Below are 16581 nucleotides of genomic sequence, written 5' to 3'. Positions count from 1 at the left end.
TGTCCGAGACGACGGGGAGCAGCGGATCACCGTCGTCGGCGAAAATCATCGCGAGAGTCCCGCGTCATGAGGGCCTAGCGTTCGACACCGTGGGTCATCGTGGGTCGTCAGCGTCGGGCGTGCGAGAAGGGACGGCGGCGCGCCGGCGGAAGCCCGGATAGTAGGAGGAGGAGGCACCCGACAACATGGCCGCCGCCTGCTACGAGAAGGAAGTGGTGGTAGGTGCCGCCATTCACCACGGACACGGACACCACCATCACCACCATCACCACCACCATCATCATCACCATCATCACGGTAACGAAGTCGTCGCGTCGTCCGTCGGCGGTGTGACCGGGCAGACAGTCCTGCCGGCGACGTCCACCGGCCTCGACGACGCTTCCGTCGTCACCGCCGCGGCCGCCGCTGCCGCTTCCGCTTCCAGCAACCCGTCGTCATCGGTGAACGCTGCCAATGTCAATGCCGTCAACGCCAACTCGGTGACGACGAGCGCCGCAGCTACCGCGGCGGCGGCTGCGGCCGCCGCTGCCGCGGCCACTGCCACCGCCGCGGCTGCCGCCGTGGCGATCAACAGCTACAAGGTGCAAGAATACAAGGACTACTCGCAACCGCTCCACGTGGACTGCAGCGTCGAGTACGAGCTACCGAGCCAGGCGAAGCCACCGCCCGGTGGCGGCGAGCCCCTCCTAATGATCCATCCGTGCTACTATCGACGCGCCGAGCGCGAGAGGAGGAGTCCCTTCGTCAATAATTTGCCGCCCCCGGCGGCGCCGACGACGACGCCTATGTCCGCCTCCCGCAGGAACGGTCGCAGGAGCGCGGTGACGGCATCCGCGTCCGCCGGCATCGCCGCCGTGACGGTCGCCACCGCGGCAATCGCGGTCGCGGCGACTTCCTCGACGACAACGACGGTCGTACCGCCGTCGAACAACATCGTCGTTTCCTCCAACGTCGTATCAGCTTCCGTCGTGTCGCCGGCGACGTCCATTGCATCGTCCTCAGTCGCCGCGGCGGTGGTAGCTGCCGCGGATTCTGGTAGCGGCCTCATATCCACGAGCGGTCAGATGTCCGCTGTCACCTCGTATCGCACGGCACTCAATGTTGCAGCGGTCACGTTGTCTCAGCAACAGCAGCAGCAGCAGCAGTCTCAGCGACGGCACCATTCCCAACAGCAGCAGCAACAGCAACCATCGGCTCATCATCATCATCACCATCATCACAGGAATCATACTCATGCTCCTCATCAGCACCAACAACAGCAGCAGCAGCAGCAGCATCACACCCAGCAGCAACCTCAACAACGACCCGTAACACCAACGGCATCCGGTACCGCCAACCTCATCTCCGCCGACGAGAAGGCAGTCATATCAGGTATTTATCAACATTACTTCCGCGCCATGCGCGCCCACAATCATCAACACCGCCAGCAGCAGCAGCAGCAGCAACAGCAGCAGCAACATCGTACCACTACTACTCATCAGCTCCATCATCAACCTCACCAAAGCGATCGAAGTTCCTCCTCTTCGTCGTCGGTTACGTCTCCGACGTCCGCGTCAATCTCCGGTATTCTACGGCAGACTTATCAGCAGGCGTACAGCAATATCGCAGCCACGAGCTCGGGCTCGGGCAGCCATCTTCGCGCCGGCACATCGGCGATCTCGGCGGTCGCCCATCATCCCTACAGGCGACCGTCGGTGACGTTGCTGTCGCGAACGGCCTCGCATATCGGTCAGCAGGTCTCCTCTTCCTCGTCCTCCTCATCCTCATCCATCTTCGGTGCTTCCAATGGCGTTTCCGCCACGGCCGGCGTCTCCAGCGTATACGCGAGCACGATACACAGGCATCACGCGACCTCCCTGCACGCACTCCAGGCCGCCGCTGGCTTCTACGAGACGCCGAGTTATCATGCCCTCCTGCCCCAAAGTTAGACGACAGCCGAATGTCCGGGCGGTTTCGCGACGTTGGATGTCTACGCGTGAACAACAACGGCAACGCGGTCGAGCTATTGCGAATTCAACGAGCGTATGTCGAATCTAGATCGGCAGTGATCTCGTCTTCTTTGCCCATTCTTTATATAATCAGCCACTCGACGAAAATCGAGAGAGCTGAATGAGAGAGAAAGCTAAGTCGAGACGCGATCTTCGAGGGCTGTCCGCGTCAGCTAAGAATTAAGAAGACGCGACGAATTTTTGAGAGGTTTTTTTCTTGATGTCTCGATATACGCGTTCGCTTGTGTAAAGCGCAATTCATAACAGCGTCACGAACAACAGGAACTTATCCAGCGCGATCAAATTTAACGCGAAATCCCCGTTGTCGATTGTTGTTTACGCCGAACATCCCTGACGTGTAGATTATGTACAGACTATCATTTTACGCGTAATTTACGTAGACGATGCATAGTCGGTAGAGGCGACACTTATTATGGCTGTGCTCTGTCCTCCTTCCCTTCTCTTTTTTTTCCCCCCGACATTGTGTTTAAGGAAACCTATACTTTATAGTCGCGCGATAATTTATAGTTGTCTCGCAGTACCGACCATATTACAGTACTATATTTTCTCGTAGGCATTGAGGAAGTTCGATTGATACATTGCAATCAACGAACGTTACTGTTTTAACTTTTGTTTGTGGATATGTGTAATTTATATAGTTTATATATATATATAGGGAGAGAGAGATTATAGACGCGAAAAGAGAGAGATTCGCGTAAACGCGGCAGTACGCGGAGAAAGTGCGCGAGGTCTTTATGCGATTGTAAATACGAGCAGCGTTACGTTATAGAACAGCGAAAAGAGAAGATCAGGCCTTTCTGACAGAAAATAAGATACGATATAACAGTCCCCTCCTCCCCGGTTAAATTCGAATGGACGCTAAAGACTTGGGTACACAAGAAGTCCTTTCGCGCACCGTTGATAATCTATGAAGTAATTTCCCTCAGTCCCCCTTTTTCGACCCGAGCGATCGCAGACTTTGATGTAGATAAACAGATACCGTCGATATACATCATTTAGCAATCATTTTTACAAGCGACTGTTTTCTTTTGACGTTCCGTCTGCCGAAGGCATTAACACCAGACGACAGTCCAGACGTTCTGCATGTAGACACGGCGTAGACGCCCCGGGCCGCTTTCTAACCGCCTCGCTTCTTCCTCGCGAACGGATTGGCGAAAACGAAAATTCGCAGGCGCATTCGCGACAACGACAACGACCTAAATGGCGGACGCCTCCTTCGCCGAGACGCGCGGCTATATCGGATTATGATCCGGGCTTCGCCTCGATGTGGAGCCACCTTAATCCGGAGGGAGAAGGATAGAGAGAAAGAGAGATAGAAAGAGAGAACCCGTGCCTGCTCTCTCGCTCTGTTCTGCGCGACTTATCATCTCGATCGTTAAAAGTGCATGCGGGTGGGTCTATAGCGCGCATAGTCGGCATAGGGTACATCTGTCTCCCCGCGCGCACACATGGGGTGTCCCGAAAGCACGGCGAAAGGCCGCCGTTATCGCTTCGCTTCACATTAATACTTACATTTGCACGCTATCGGTTAACGTCGAGCTTGAATCACCGACTCCATCTTTTTGCGTATTATATTTGATGACTCTTATCTGAAAAGAAAATGAGTCTTTAATGCATGGGGTGTACCCCGACGAAAGAGATTCGTATCGAGCCTCATTTGCCTGCACGATCGATTAACGTTGAGCTCGAACGAGAAAACATTTAGTTAACTTAAGCATTAAGCGACATTAAAGGAGTCAGATAGATGGAATCGGAGGACATTTTTAAACCTGCATAGCCTTCCGTATCGTTTATCATTCGCGATTCTGGATTTCCCCCTCGAAAAGAATTTTATCGAACATAATTTTTCTCAGGCGGTTGATTTTAGACGTAGATCAAAGTTTCGAGAGTTTAACATCTCGTTAAATCGGAATCTTCCGAACTTCTTCCGAGCCTCTACTTGAGATTAAATTAAACGTGCTTCGTAATGTATTTGCCAAAGTCCGATTTCACCAAAGTCATCCCTAAACTTCAACCGCTCGAAAGAAAGAGAGAAAAGAAGAAAGAGCCGACTCGAGGACGAGGGTGAGACTGTTTTTCTTCACCGTGTCTCGCCGCGCTCTTTTCTTCCACTTTGCTCTTTCAGACACACGTACATACATACGCAACCGCGCGATACGAGGCAGTCTCGGGTTGCTGCGGAGACACCCTGTATAACCGCCGTCGCCGACACAACGATCGTACGTGCCGTGTTCGTTGTTGACGGTGAGCGGGTGGCCGGACGGACGGGCACCGAATAAACACACGTCGTGTGCACACATGCACGCACGCATGCACGCACGCATACGTATATGTACATACACACATACATGCATACATGCACATTAGCGTGCACATGTACCAGCATAACGTATCACATACACGGGGCGGCCTGACGGATAGGATGGACGGGCGCAGGGTAGGCGGGAAGAGGGACATCAGTTGAAATGGTCGTCGCTCGCGTACACACACGTCAGGCGTGCGTTTCATCCACCTGCAATGAGCGCGACTTCAGGTAGAAAAAAGAAATCCCCCGTTTGCTTAGGGCCGCATTAGCATCCACTACGTTTCGTGGCCGGCGTTTTCGGGGGCCCCCTTTCGCTTACGAACGCCGGCCCCTCTCGAGAACTCGTGAGACGTCGTCTCCCCTCTCCCTCCGTCTTTCCGCCCTCCTCGCCTCGCTCGCTCGCTCGCTCCTCCATTATTCAGTATCCTTTGGAAGGATAGTGGACTTGGCCGGGGTATTCTTGAAGGATGGACAGTACGCTCGGTTTCGGGGCTCTCCGATTTCACGGTTCTCGACGCGCCGCCGTGGATTCGCGGTTCTATCGGATTCGAGGAGTCCACGAATTCCTGGTCCTCGGTGCCGCTCGTCGAGAGCCCTTCGCGCATACGGATAAATTTATTCTACTCTCCAGACAACACGCAGCGAGGGGGGAGGGGGAGGGGGAATTACGAAACTGCTCTTATCTTCTGGAAAGAAGCGAGATACATTAGATCTTTGATCCCACGGATCCTCGGTTACGCGTATCCCCCAAAGCCGCAGATCTTAGTGCACGTTATAGTTCCGCGAAGCCACAGATTTTCTTAAGTTCGCGTATATGGGGTGTTTGGAAGGAGAGTCGGATGTCGACGTTCGACCGCAGATACTATAGAAGACCAGCTGGAAATACGGGAGATCGAGGAATGTACTCTTTGCACCTGTCTCTCTTGAGCGTGAGAGAAATCCTTTCGTAAATGACAATGACTTTCTATTTTGATTTCACCCGAATTCTCCGGAAAGAGAGTATTTAATTGTGCGTAAGCTTATTGAATGCAAATCTATTTTAATGAACAGAATTGCTTAGCTTGACAGATCGCTTTAAATTAAATTTCGCTATAAAAAAAAACGCGAGAGCTCTCTACGGGATTTAGAATATCAAACTCGGATATTTTTCGTCCGAGAAATTTCGGATAAATCTGAGATTTAGAGGATAATGATAAGGACAATAAAGAGCTACGGTGAATATGATTGTAATAATAGAGCATCCGATTTCGTAACTCAACTTCGGAACCGTTCCGATCGTTTACCTTTGCTTGGTAGATTTATTAGTGCTATGATTCATCGTCCGGGATAATGACTTTTCGGCCCATCTGCGACGGATCTCAAGTCCAGGTATAAAATCAGGTCGTTTATTTAGGTCCCGCGGCACTTCTCTTGCCGGAATTCTCTCTCCCGAGATCTCTTTCGAACTCCTCGCCTCCATTATTCAGCGTTTCCAGCCGAACGGCCGCGATGCGACCAGACGCGACGCCGTGAGAGCGAAAATCGATGCCGCGGTGACGCGATCGACGCCGAATGATAAGCATCGTTGTACGTTTTGCCAACGACATTCGCCTGCCGTGATAGCGACCGGTCGTTTCCGGCCGACCGGGATCTCTCGTCTCCCTATAGAAAACGCGCCCCTTTTCACGATTTCTCGTCTTCCCGATTTCGTACGACGATTTATCACGCGCGATTGTTAGAAATATGTATATATTTTTTTATTCTGACACTAAACGTATATATAACGGATGTTACACGTACACCATAAGTTTACCCATTAGAATACATTTGGAGAATCATAAATTTATATATGTAAGTTATAAAGTTATAAAGCAGTTCATCGGGAGAGCATACAAATAGTATGCCCGAGAATTTCGCAGCCCCTTTGTTGGCGGCGCGCTAGGGTTAATTATCCGAGTTCTGGAATTATCCCTCTTCTCCCGCGGGAAAGATATAATCCGAGGTTTAACCCTCGGCAGGACCGAGTCCTGATGTGTAACATGGCGAGTCGAGGGTGAGGGTCATTTATCGTAGGAAATTCGGGAATATCGGGAGTTAGTTGCGAAAACGTCAGTTTTACTGCGGATTAGCCGGGACGATCCGCCGTGAAAATTAAAGCTTCGATACTCCGTGTCGATTATCCGTGGAAAACTCGTCGGTATCGATCATTACATGTAAGACTGATAATTGACGCTCGATGGTCGTTCAGCTCCGGATCAGGTGGGGTGGAGGAAAAAGAAGCTGCAGGATTATGATTCCCCTTTCGGAGAAGAGCGCGGCGCTCAAGGGAGGACAAAATTGTCGCGGCGCAATTAATGACGAGGAGCTACGGCGACGCGCAAAAAAAGCGGTGTTTGTCCGAGATCGAGATACTCGTCCCGCGGTGCTTAAAGCAGCAATTAAAAGCTCGTTACTCACGTCCGTCTATTAATTATTCGAGAAACCGGCCGGGCGTGTCGCACGGAAGCGGAAGCTCCGGAAGATCCGTGCCGAACGTCAAACTCGACGTCGACGAGGTTAGCGTGGAAATAATGGCGAAATCATTGAGTTTAACGCGATTCAAAAAGTTATTAAAGTTTGATCGCGATATTCGAGCAGTTTTTAAGCTTCTCTCATTGCAAATTCAAAAGACATCGAGATTAAAGAACCTAAATCAAATTGTGCCCGGCAAGACATTTTCGATTAAGTATCTTCATTTAGGACGTAGAAAATAATTAATTTTTGGAGAAATCGCTGGAAGATTGGATTCCTACGGAGCCGCAAGCACAATTTCGTCCTTCGAGAGTTTCGTGACTGACGCACGTGGGGGTCGGCAGCGGGCGGTCTGACGACCGCCTGTCCTTTCATTACGACCAGGTGATTCATCTTTCGATTCGTGACGGCAGAACGGAGCATTGAAATTGGCATTTTCAACTTGTACATTCGTGCCCTGGATTATTTATAAAGCGGCAGATTATATTCTAGCGAGTCACTATTGTTTGCCCCTCGTTTAACAGGTTTCCAGCGTGAAGACCGTCGAATGTTCGAAAACCTACCCGTACTCCTATAAGGCGGCCGCTCGCTAAAAGACTTAACACGTGACCGACAATCATCTTAACAGTGAACGTCGAATCTCTCCCGCGTCCCGACGCTTTTTTTCCGTCGGACAAAGAGGCTCACTGATCTACGAGAATAGCCTACGGAGAAAGGTCAATAGTAGGGTTCAGCCGGCACGGTCTAGACGTTTAAGTATACAAGAAATTACGCTACTTTAGTTTGATCTTCATGGCGATAAAATTTGTGTAAGCGATGAACCGCCGGATGAATAAAAATTTAGTTTCTTTTTTGTTGCACATAAAGATCGAGACCGCCGATTGTTTTATTCAACGCAAAAAGATCTAAGTATAAACGCTTGTGATATCGCTGATACGAATCAAAGTATGTGCGTGTGGAAGAAAATATTGCAGAAGCGCGCACGTTTCCCGATCTCAAAATAAAAGCACGAGGCAGAGGCATACCCTGCGTCTCGTAACGCTGCATCTTTCGTACGTCGCGTTTGTTGCTCACATTTTTTAGATATTCGCCCGTAAACGTTATCGCTTATCAAGATAAGCATCAATCACCCCAGCCACGCAGCGTGCGTGAAATTGTACAATCCGTATGTTTTACGATTCAAATTTTTTTTCACGATCCCTTTTCAAAATCTTTCATTTATGCAGAGTCGAACGTTCCCATTTCACGAGGCATAGGCGAATAATTTTTACCCGTGTTCTTCGTGGCACGCTTCGATAAGTAAAAGCGGAACGATTTGATTCGTTTTATTCATACAGACAGAATACATATACCAGAATAACGTCATCGACGAGCCTGAAAAAAAGGTTCTCGCGGTGTGCTTTAATTACGAGCGGGGAATTAACTTCGAACCCCTCCCGCCCCGACCGTATCTCACATCTGTCGCTAAACGCACACGATATGAATACGGGCCTTTGAATCTGCGGAGGTCAGGTCTTGAGCTCCTGTTTCCTGCAGACCCCGTCCGCCCTCACCCAGTGACGTAACCATCGACCGTGCATCCTCACGTGCACACGCACAGCACGGCGCACACACGTATGTACACACGCATATGCGCGCATACGGTCCTCTCTACGAAGCGCGAGCGGTACGCAAGCTCGTTATGAGTAAAAACCTACCAGTTGTAGGAAATTAACGAACATAATACAGACCGACGTTGATGAATTTGCTAAATTCTGGCACTCGGCTCCCCACCCACCCCGCGCAGTGCCGCCTCTTTCCGCAACCCTTTCCACATCCCAGCCCCCCTATTTTTTCACAACTCACTCGCGTCGCGGTCGCGTACAGGAAATGGAAACGGCGACCGCGCCGCGCCGCACCGCGTCATAGTCATCGTGGTCATTCTATATATCTCTCTCGCTGCCCGCCCCCTTTTTTCCCTCACTGTCCCTCGCATCGCTGCGAGCCTTCTCTGTTTCTTTCCTCTCTCTCTCTCTCTCTCTCTCCCCTCTCTCTCTCTCTCTCTCTCTCTCTCTCTCTCTCTCTCTCTCTCTCTCTTCTCATCCCGTGTTCTCGGCGTGGCGTATCTCTAGAAACCCGAACGACGTCCGAGCCGGCTCGGGTTTCGTCTTTTTTGTCCCGGGTCCGCCCTTTTCAAAGCGCGCGCTCAAGGAGAAACGGACGCAGACGGGTAGGGGGGGAGGGGAGGGGGACCGTATTTCGTTCGTTACACGGTAACGATCGATCAACGTGACCGCACGACCGCACCGTGCCGCACCGAGCGAACCGCGGCCGAGAGAGCGCCGGGACCGACCGGGGGACGGCCCATCCTGGGGCAAAGGGACGCAGTCAGAGATCGGTTACCGCGAGGCCCTTCCTCCGGCACTCCCCCTCTTCGAGTGAGGCTCGAATTTTCCAACCAACATTTTGACGAAATATCTCGTTATCTCATCTCCCGCGAAAATTACAAGCGCCGCTCTCGCGAACGATATTGTACTTGATAAGATACAGTCGTGTACGAACGAGATATTCGTATTAAATCCAAGATTGCTGAACAAATGAAAGATTGCGAACTGGCGTCTTGCGAAAATCTCAGTCACGGCAACGCATCGTGATATTTCGTTTGAAGCTCGCATTGACATTAATAAAATTTTTCGAGACAGCATATATGAAATTACGATCTGTCGGCCACAGGATATTTTATACGATTTACTTTGTCGTATCTTGAAAGTTGTAGAATACATTGAGAATCTGAATACATTGAATTTTTCGTGAAGCTAACGGTCGTTAAGGTATAATATGTGGCAGCACGTTTTCACTTCGTGATTAACAATCTATAATAGTTCTCGGAAAAACGTCGTACGCGCCGCAGCTCCTCGGGCGAAAAGCGCGTTTATTTAATCGCCTCGGGCATATATTTCAAAAAGTCATTAGCACTCGCGCGTTTCGCAGAAAGGGCCGTCGGATTTAACCGCGTCCGTAATTTCCCTCGTGCCGGGTCGGCCCTCGTCCGTGAAAAATGTGCGCCGCGGCGGCGGCGGATCCCGAAAGAGGATCGACGGGGCATTTTGGCGGACACAAAGGCGGGGAATTTCGCGATCGGCAGTGCCGTGCGCGAGGGAAATAATGTGGGGGGGAGGGAGGAAGCCGAGGAAAAGCCTAGGAAAATTGACGCTTCTCTCTCCATGTCGCGCCGTGCAAATTCTTATTGATCGAACACACAGCGTTTATTTCCGATTGTTATTTCAAATGCCCGGAGCAGGAAAAACGTTTCAAAATACAGTTTCGAAAAAAAATGGTAAAAGAATCGAAAAATATCGCAAAAAAATTTTGAAAATAAAATAGAGAGTTACAATATGTACGATATTCGAAAATATCTCGCAACAATAACGGCAATGATTTACAACGGATTAGGATACGTTTCTCTGCTAGCCTTTTGTTGCATTTAGTGCCATTCTCCAAAGAGTATTCAAAACGGCACTTTCCTTCTACAACCTAATCTTTATCCTCCAGTCATTAGTTATGTCCTCCCGTAAAGAATTTTTAAGATCTAAAAGACAGATTACTATATAGCACTGAGAAAATTTCTACCAATACCGAAATTTTTTCATTTCGACACGCTCGATGCGTTTCGTGGCCTTCTGTCCTTGATTATAGGCGACATCGCATTCCGCTGATGTTGGCCAATTTTTGCCGGTCGTCCAGATCGGCGCCTTTACCTTCGCGCGCATCGAAGCTGCACGGAAGAAAAAATTTGCCTCGGCGGCGGCGCGGAATTTCCGGGGGAACGCGCGCGGGCTCGGTTTTATCTATCGCACGAATTATTGACGGGATGTGAGGGAAGCAGGCGGCGGGATATATACAGGGTGTCCGGCAACCGTAGCCGATGCCGAGCGCGCGCGGATGACGGAAGGAGTTATTTCGTAATTATACGTATATACATCTAATGCAGTGCTTAAGACTAACGAAGCGTGATGCATTATCGTCGTTAATACTTCCGAAATGAACGCGGTATCTTAATGATGTAATGTTAATCGGCATTTATTAACCCCCCGCTCGGGTATCGACTTTAATCGGCATCCTCGTTGAAGCAACATTGGTTCTCTCATTAGACGGGGGAATCCATTGTTAAGGAATCAAGGTCGGAAAAATATAGAGGAGCGACGTAGAATTTTCGACGATCGTTGCAAAACTCACGGAGTTACCAACTCCCTCGTCAAGATGGTTATGACGAGTTCTTCTCTTTTCTCGGAAGATCCATCTCTTTCCGTGGACAATTCGTACCGCTACGCGGGAAAGTTCGATCGTTTTCCCAGAAAATATCCGCGATCGCCGTATAGATGTTTCGCCGAGCAATTTCCGGGACCGGTCGTTTCGACCGCACTATTTTTCAATATTGCCGATATTTGAGGAAGTCCAGGAACGATTTTTTTACGCGGCCACAACCGGCCGATAGCCGGCGGAGTTATTGCGACCCTCGTCTCCCTTCGGGACACAGGCTGGTCTCGCATACAGGGTGTCCGAGAGAGTCATCGACTTTACCGCAAAATATTTTTTGTCGCCCGTCCGATAATCGTTGAAGATTTTATAATTACGGGGGAGATATCCAGTTTTTTCCGATTTTATCTAAAACGCGCGAGTTTTCCGGCTTAATAATTTCAATTAAAAAAACTTTTTTGTGGACATTATCAAGAATTTCATATTCGAAAGATGATTTTTAGCCCATCATAATTTCTTCTTATTACGCCAGCGATTTGCATTTTCATATTTTCGGTCGAATAATAAATCTGACAAGAGATTACTTGAACACGCGCGCGCAAACATAATTCCCGAGTTCCCCCCTTGGAGACCATTACCCCGTCACGGCTCGGGGCACGACTGCCGCTGGGGTTAAACTTCAACGCAGGCCGATAGATATTTATACACCGATGCGGGATATGGCAGAGAGGATGGGGGAATTATCGTGTCTCGTTGAAACCCTCGCCAGTCGCTCGTCGTTGTTATGTAACGCCGGTCACGACATTAGGTAATTAAGAAGCGTCGCGAGCGGAGCGGACGGACGAATGGCGCAGAAACATTGTCGTTATAGTCGTCGTCGTCGTCGCAGTCTCTGGAAAGGCTTCCGCACGACGACGTCGCCGGACTTCGCGGATTGGGGATGAAAAACGGGCACGTTGTTCGCATCGCGACGCGGCATCGGGAGGAGAGAGCCGGTTTCGAAAGCCCTCAGCCGACGAGCGCCGAGACCAGTCCGCTGGAAATTGCTGTCCGATAACGGACGCTTGTTAACGATCCTGACGCAACCTCGGGGCGTTCAAGAGCTTTTGTAAAGTTCGAGATTAGATGCCCCGCGGTTTCTCGAGTTTCCAGAGACTCTCACAATTAGAGCGCAGCAAACGTGGCCGCGCTGAAGGTGACACGGTCTCTCGCGAGACGGTCGCGTTCACGACGATAAATCTGCGCCAAGAGAGGACACGGGTCTTAGTCATTACCTTGACACTTCGTTTAAAAAACCGACGCGGTAGACGCGGACTCTGGGCACCGTGGGGCCCGAGGGAAGGCGGGTTGAGGAGACGGGGAGGGGGGAGGAAGAAGAGGAAGATGAATTAGGCATGTTAGGTACCGCGGATTGTGCGGTTTCGAAACTCGCAAACGTAAATCGTGCCCGTGGCTGCCCCCCCCTCCCCCTCCCTTACCCATTTCGCGATACACCGCCATACTTTACAACACCGTGGCTCTTTCTCTCTACTCGTTTCTCGTCTTTTCTCTTTCTCTCGCGGGCAGTAGCGCCGATGTTAGACGCGTGCACATAAAATCCGATCGCTCCGCTTATAGCCACGAAAGGAAGAAAGAGGGACCTCACGAACGGGGAACGAGCGCGCACCATTGTTGTCGGAGGGGGCCGTCTCGCCGTCGAATATCAGGATGAGTCAGGGGGAGGCCAGGGGGAGAGATGCTCGTGGGGCCCGAGATGTAATCGCCCCGAGTTTTCCGTACCCCTTCATCCCTTTTCGTCCCCCCCCCCTCACGTCGGTATGTCGGCGACCTGTATCAAAATTATCTTTCCACTTAAATCGCTGTTCTAAGCGAAAGGGCAGAAGGGAATAAAGGCAAAGTAGCGAACGGACAGATAAGAAGAATGGCTCAGAAATAGCAGTTTTTGGATGTTATCGGTTTTCAGGACGCCAAATGGGCTAATCGTACATAGTTCTGATTAGATTCCTCTGAGTATAATTATAGACAAAGTGAAAACTTTAGTTCTAAGAGAACATTAATCAACTTTTTTCGGTTCGTGCTTCTCTTCTTTCACAATCAAACATACCTTCAAACTTAAAATTTAGTTTAAGGTCAGCTTCAAAGCAATTATCGTAAATTTTTCTCTTCAGGAAAAGAAAGGGAGAAACAAGAGGAATGTATTATGCATTCCTAAATAAATTTCGCGATGAACGAGGTCGAAATAAAATTACTGCAATTAACTGCGACGATATTAAAGCTGAATGAAAAGGAAGAACGTGAGAGAGGAAGAAACAACAGAAATATGTCAGTATCGCCAGGAAAGCGAGAGAATCGAGGGAGAGAGATGGAAAAGCTGGGTCGCTGCCGAGTTCTATAGTCTCCGAGGCAAAATACCTCTTTTGTGTTCAAAGCGCATATACACACACACACACACACTCACACATACGTACCACCATGGTGTGTGCCAAAAAAGCTGTGCCGTCTTATTGTCGAACAAGTAACGTTCTCCTCTCCTTTTCTAGAACTCTGCGAAGCGAGAGAAATGGGCTTCTTACGTATTCGCGAACGTCCGCCCTATGTCTCTCTCTCTTTCTCTTCCTCTTCCTATCTAACACGCATGCACGCTGTCTATATGTGCCTCATTTTGCTCACACATGCATACATACATACATGCACATCATTCAAGCACGCAGACGTACACACGTATCTCGACATACGTGTTAACACATCCCAACTTACGCACATATGGAGATGCATAGAGGGTGTCCTATTTTAAGGACGATCTCGCGAATATCGTCGAAATTACGTTGTTGAGATCGAACGGTATTACAGACGATAGTTGTAGGGTCTGGAAAGGAGGGGGACCGCCCGTGTAATGGCCCTTTATCATAAGACAGGGAGCGTATCTCGAATCGCCGCTGCTGTCATTTTTCGTTCTTTCAAAACGAAATCTTTCTTTCAGAACGGACCTACCGTACGTGACAAAACGGGACACCCTGTATGCACGCACACACCGCCAAACGGCGGCACGCACGGGCTCTCTTTGTCCGAACGGCGCGCGGCGTCCCGAGATCGTTACACGCCGCGCGCGATACCGCCGTAGTTCTCTTTTATCGCCGGTATTACTTCTCTCTCGCATTTAGATATTGTATACTGGTACGGCCCGTATATCCGTTCGTTCGCTTCCACACAGGCCCTGGCCGCGCATTTATTATTATTACCCCGAACGGCCGACCCGCCGCGCCGCGCCGCACAGAAAGCGAGAAGGAGAGAGAGAGAGAGAGAGAGAAAGGAAGGAAGATACCTCTATATCGCGGACGTTAAACGCCCCCCCCCCTCGCCCCGCGTATCCACCATCCGCGAGGAATCCTCGCTCGTGAGAGCTCTATTTCGCATGGGGGGATCGGAAGCCCACTTCCCATTGCTCGCCGCATTGCACAAGGGATGTGCGGAAGGAGTGTGTACGCACGGTGCATATATATACGAACGTGTGTTCTATGAAATTTCTCTGTTTGTGTTTCGTTTTATAAATCAAGCTCTACTTGTCAAAGAAGGTCTTGCTGAAGTACTTATACGCCCGCGATATATTCGTCGCAGAAAGAGAATCGCGATCGTGAAATAGAGATATCGAAGGGAAAAAGCGCGGAAGAAATCGCTTATGCTTAAAATATCACGGAGAATGTATACTTGGCGCGATAGGAACTAGAAAATTCTACCTAGGCAGAATCCACTCCGATCGAGAGATAATGTAATCGGGACACCCCGTAGACACGGGACACGAACCATGCGAAAGACCCACCGACCGTACTTGGGCGTTAACCGATGTCAGTGGAACCGGCCCGGCCCCATGTACCCAACACGTAGGAAAAACTAACGCGTTTCCCTCCGCCCTGATGCCCCCAGCTTGTGAAAATAATCCACCGCGTTCCTGCCTCGCGCGTCAGATAAAAAGCAAGGATCCTCACATGGAGCGGTTGAACTTTATAGCGCTGGCACAGACACTGGAAGATAATGAGCGAGCATCGCAGCGATACGTATAGCCTGAAATTGGAGTCGAACAGCTCTATATAGTAGGTAATTTCTGATTAGTCGAATATTTCGCAGAACAATCAGCAGCTTCCTTCGATAGAAGAGATCATCTTGATGCCACGTTGCAGGATAATGTTGATCCTTTTTGTTTAACGCAAACGTCAACGATATATTAAATGTATAAACTGAAAAAAATTTTTTCAACGCGTTCTATTGCAACGTAAACTTTTCGTTTTAAAAAAAGTCTCGCAGAATCGAAAACTTTCCGTTATCCAATGCGTTCCCGTCAACACCACGAAGCGCCTGATCGATCGTCGCTTTTCTGTCATTATCGCTCGACGCAAGAGACAGGAGAAAACAAAAGGGGGGTTGAATAAGCCGGGGTTGTACTCTCGATCGCGTCTGCCTGTCTCCCTCGCTGAAAAACGCGAATTCTCTCTCGTTTCGCATCAATCGTCGAATTTTCCGAAACCGTCGTGCTTCCTACCGGACGATCGTCACATTCGCCCCTCTGCCTCCCCATTTCTTCCACTTCATGACTTGATCCTTTCGCTCCCCCTTCATCCGTCAGCAGCCTGCTCGCTGTGAACATGGCCGAGCGATAGTTGCGCGCCGCGCGCATATACAGACTCGAACACACGCATATACACGCGTACACACATACACACACAAACACATATACATACATTTTATAGTTCACTACTGTTAACTCGGCCTTAAAAAGAAGTGACGTAAACTGCCTCAAATTATTAACATATATGTATATGTATAGTGTATACATACAGAGTGGCCCGGAAGAGAAGGGCGGGGTCGGGTCAAAGGGGGATAAAACGTTTCTCGAGCATCGGCGTGACGGTTGCGGGTTTTACATTTTCACCGCGATCGGCGCGGGGAGAAATTCGCCAAAACTGTCGGAAGTTCGAAGAATCGTGTCGAGGGAATCGTGGAGACGAGAACGCTCGGAGCGTTCTTCCCGTCTCCACGAATCGCGGCGCGTTCTCCTCAGGGCGAGAGAATCGAACTCGCTCGAGAATCGGTTCCCGCTGCGCCGTCAATCCGCCGTCCGCGGCCGGGCCACCCCGTACATGTATGAGCTAGCGCCCTTACTACTGACTGAGCGAGAAAGCCTATATCGTGTAATGTAATGTTAAAAAAAAATACTTGCAGTATGCTATCGTCTAAGAGCGAGAGTGTGTGTGAGAAAGAGAGAGTGCGTTCACATGTCCGTGCGTTGGTAGAGGTGGGGACACGCTTTTGCGAGAATGGTCGACCGAGGTCGGAACACCGTGACGACCGCCCACGAATTAACGTCGGGATTCGTTAACGTCGAAAATTAAGATGCAGACAAAAATGATCGCAGTGCGGGGTACAGATTTTCAGATGAAGCGTGGAAGACGTAATGTAAAATGAGGTGATAATTGCACGACGTGATCCAGACTTTATGATCATTTGCGGAAACCGAATGCTGCTCCAGCGGCGTTGTTTCTCATCTAC

General features: G+C 49.9%; 1 protein-coding gene and 1 long non-coding RNA gene across 2 annotated transcripts; both read left to right on the top strand.

Annotated features, from left to right (window-relative positions):
• The first annotated feature begins 185 nt into the window (after positions 1–185).
• LOC105455338 (centrosomal and chromosomal factor-like) lies at positions 186–1934 on the top strand. Its single transcript, XM_011698586.1, has 2 exons — positions 186–430; positions 491–1934. The coding sequence occupies exons 1-2, from the start codon at positions 186–188 to the stop codon at positions 1926–1928; spliced, it is 1683 nt and encodes a 560-aa protein (XP_011696888.1). The 3' UTR covers positions 1929–1934.
• Positions 1935–6386: 4452 nt separating this feature from the next.
• LOC105455337 lies at positions 6387–7670 on the top strand. Its single transcript, XR_975108.1, has 2 exons — positions 6387–6848; positions 7033–7670. It is a non-coding gene; the product is annotated as an uncharacterized LOC105455337 (long non-coding RNA).
• Positions 7671–16581: the final 8911 nt, after the last annotated feature.

This window comes from Wasmannia auropunctata, unplaced genomic scaffold (assembly GCF_000956235.1).
Source record: "Wasmannia auropunctata unplaced genomic scaffold, wasmannia.A_1.0 LD335903.1, whole genome shotgun sequence".
Lineage (NCBI taxonomy): Eukaryota > Metazoa > Arthropoda > Insecta > Hymenoptera > Formicidae > Wasmannia > Wasmannia auropunctata.
This window is presented reverse-complemented; position numbering and strand designations above follow the sequence as displayed.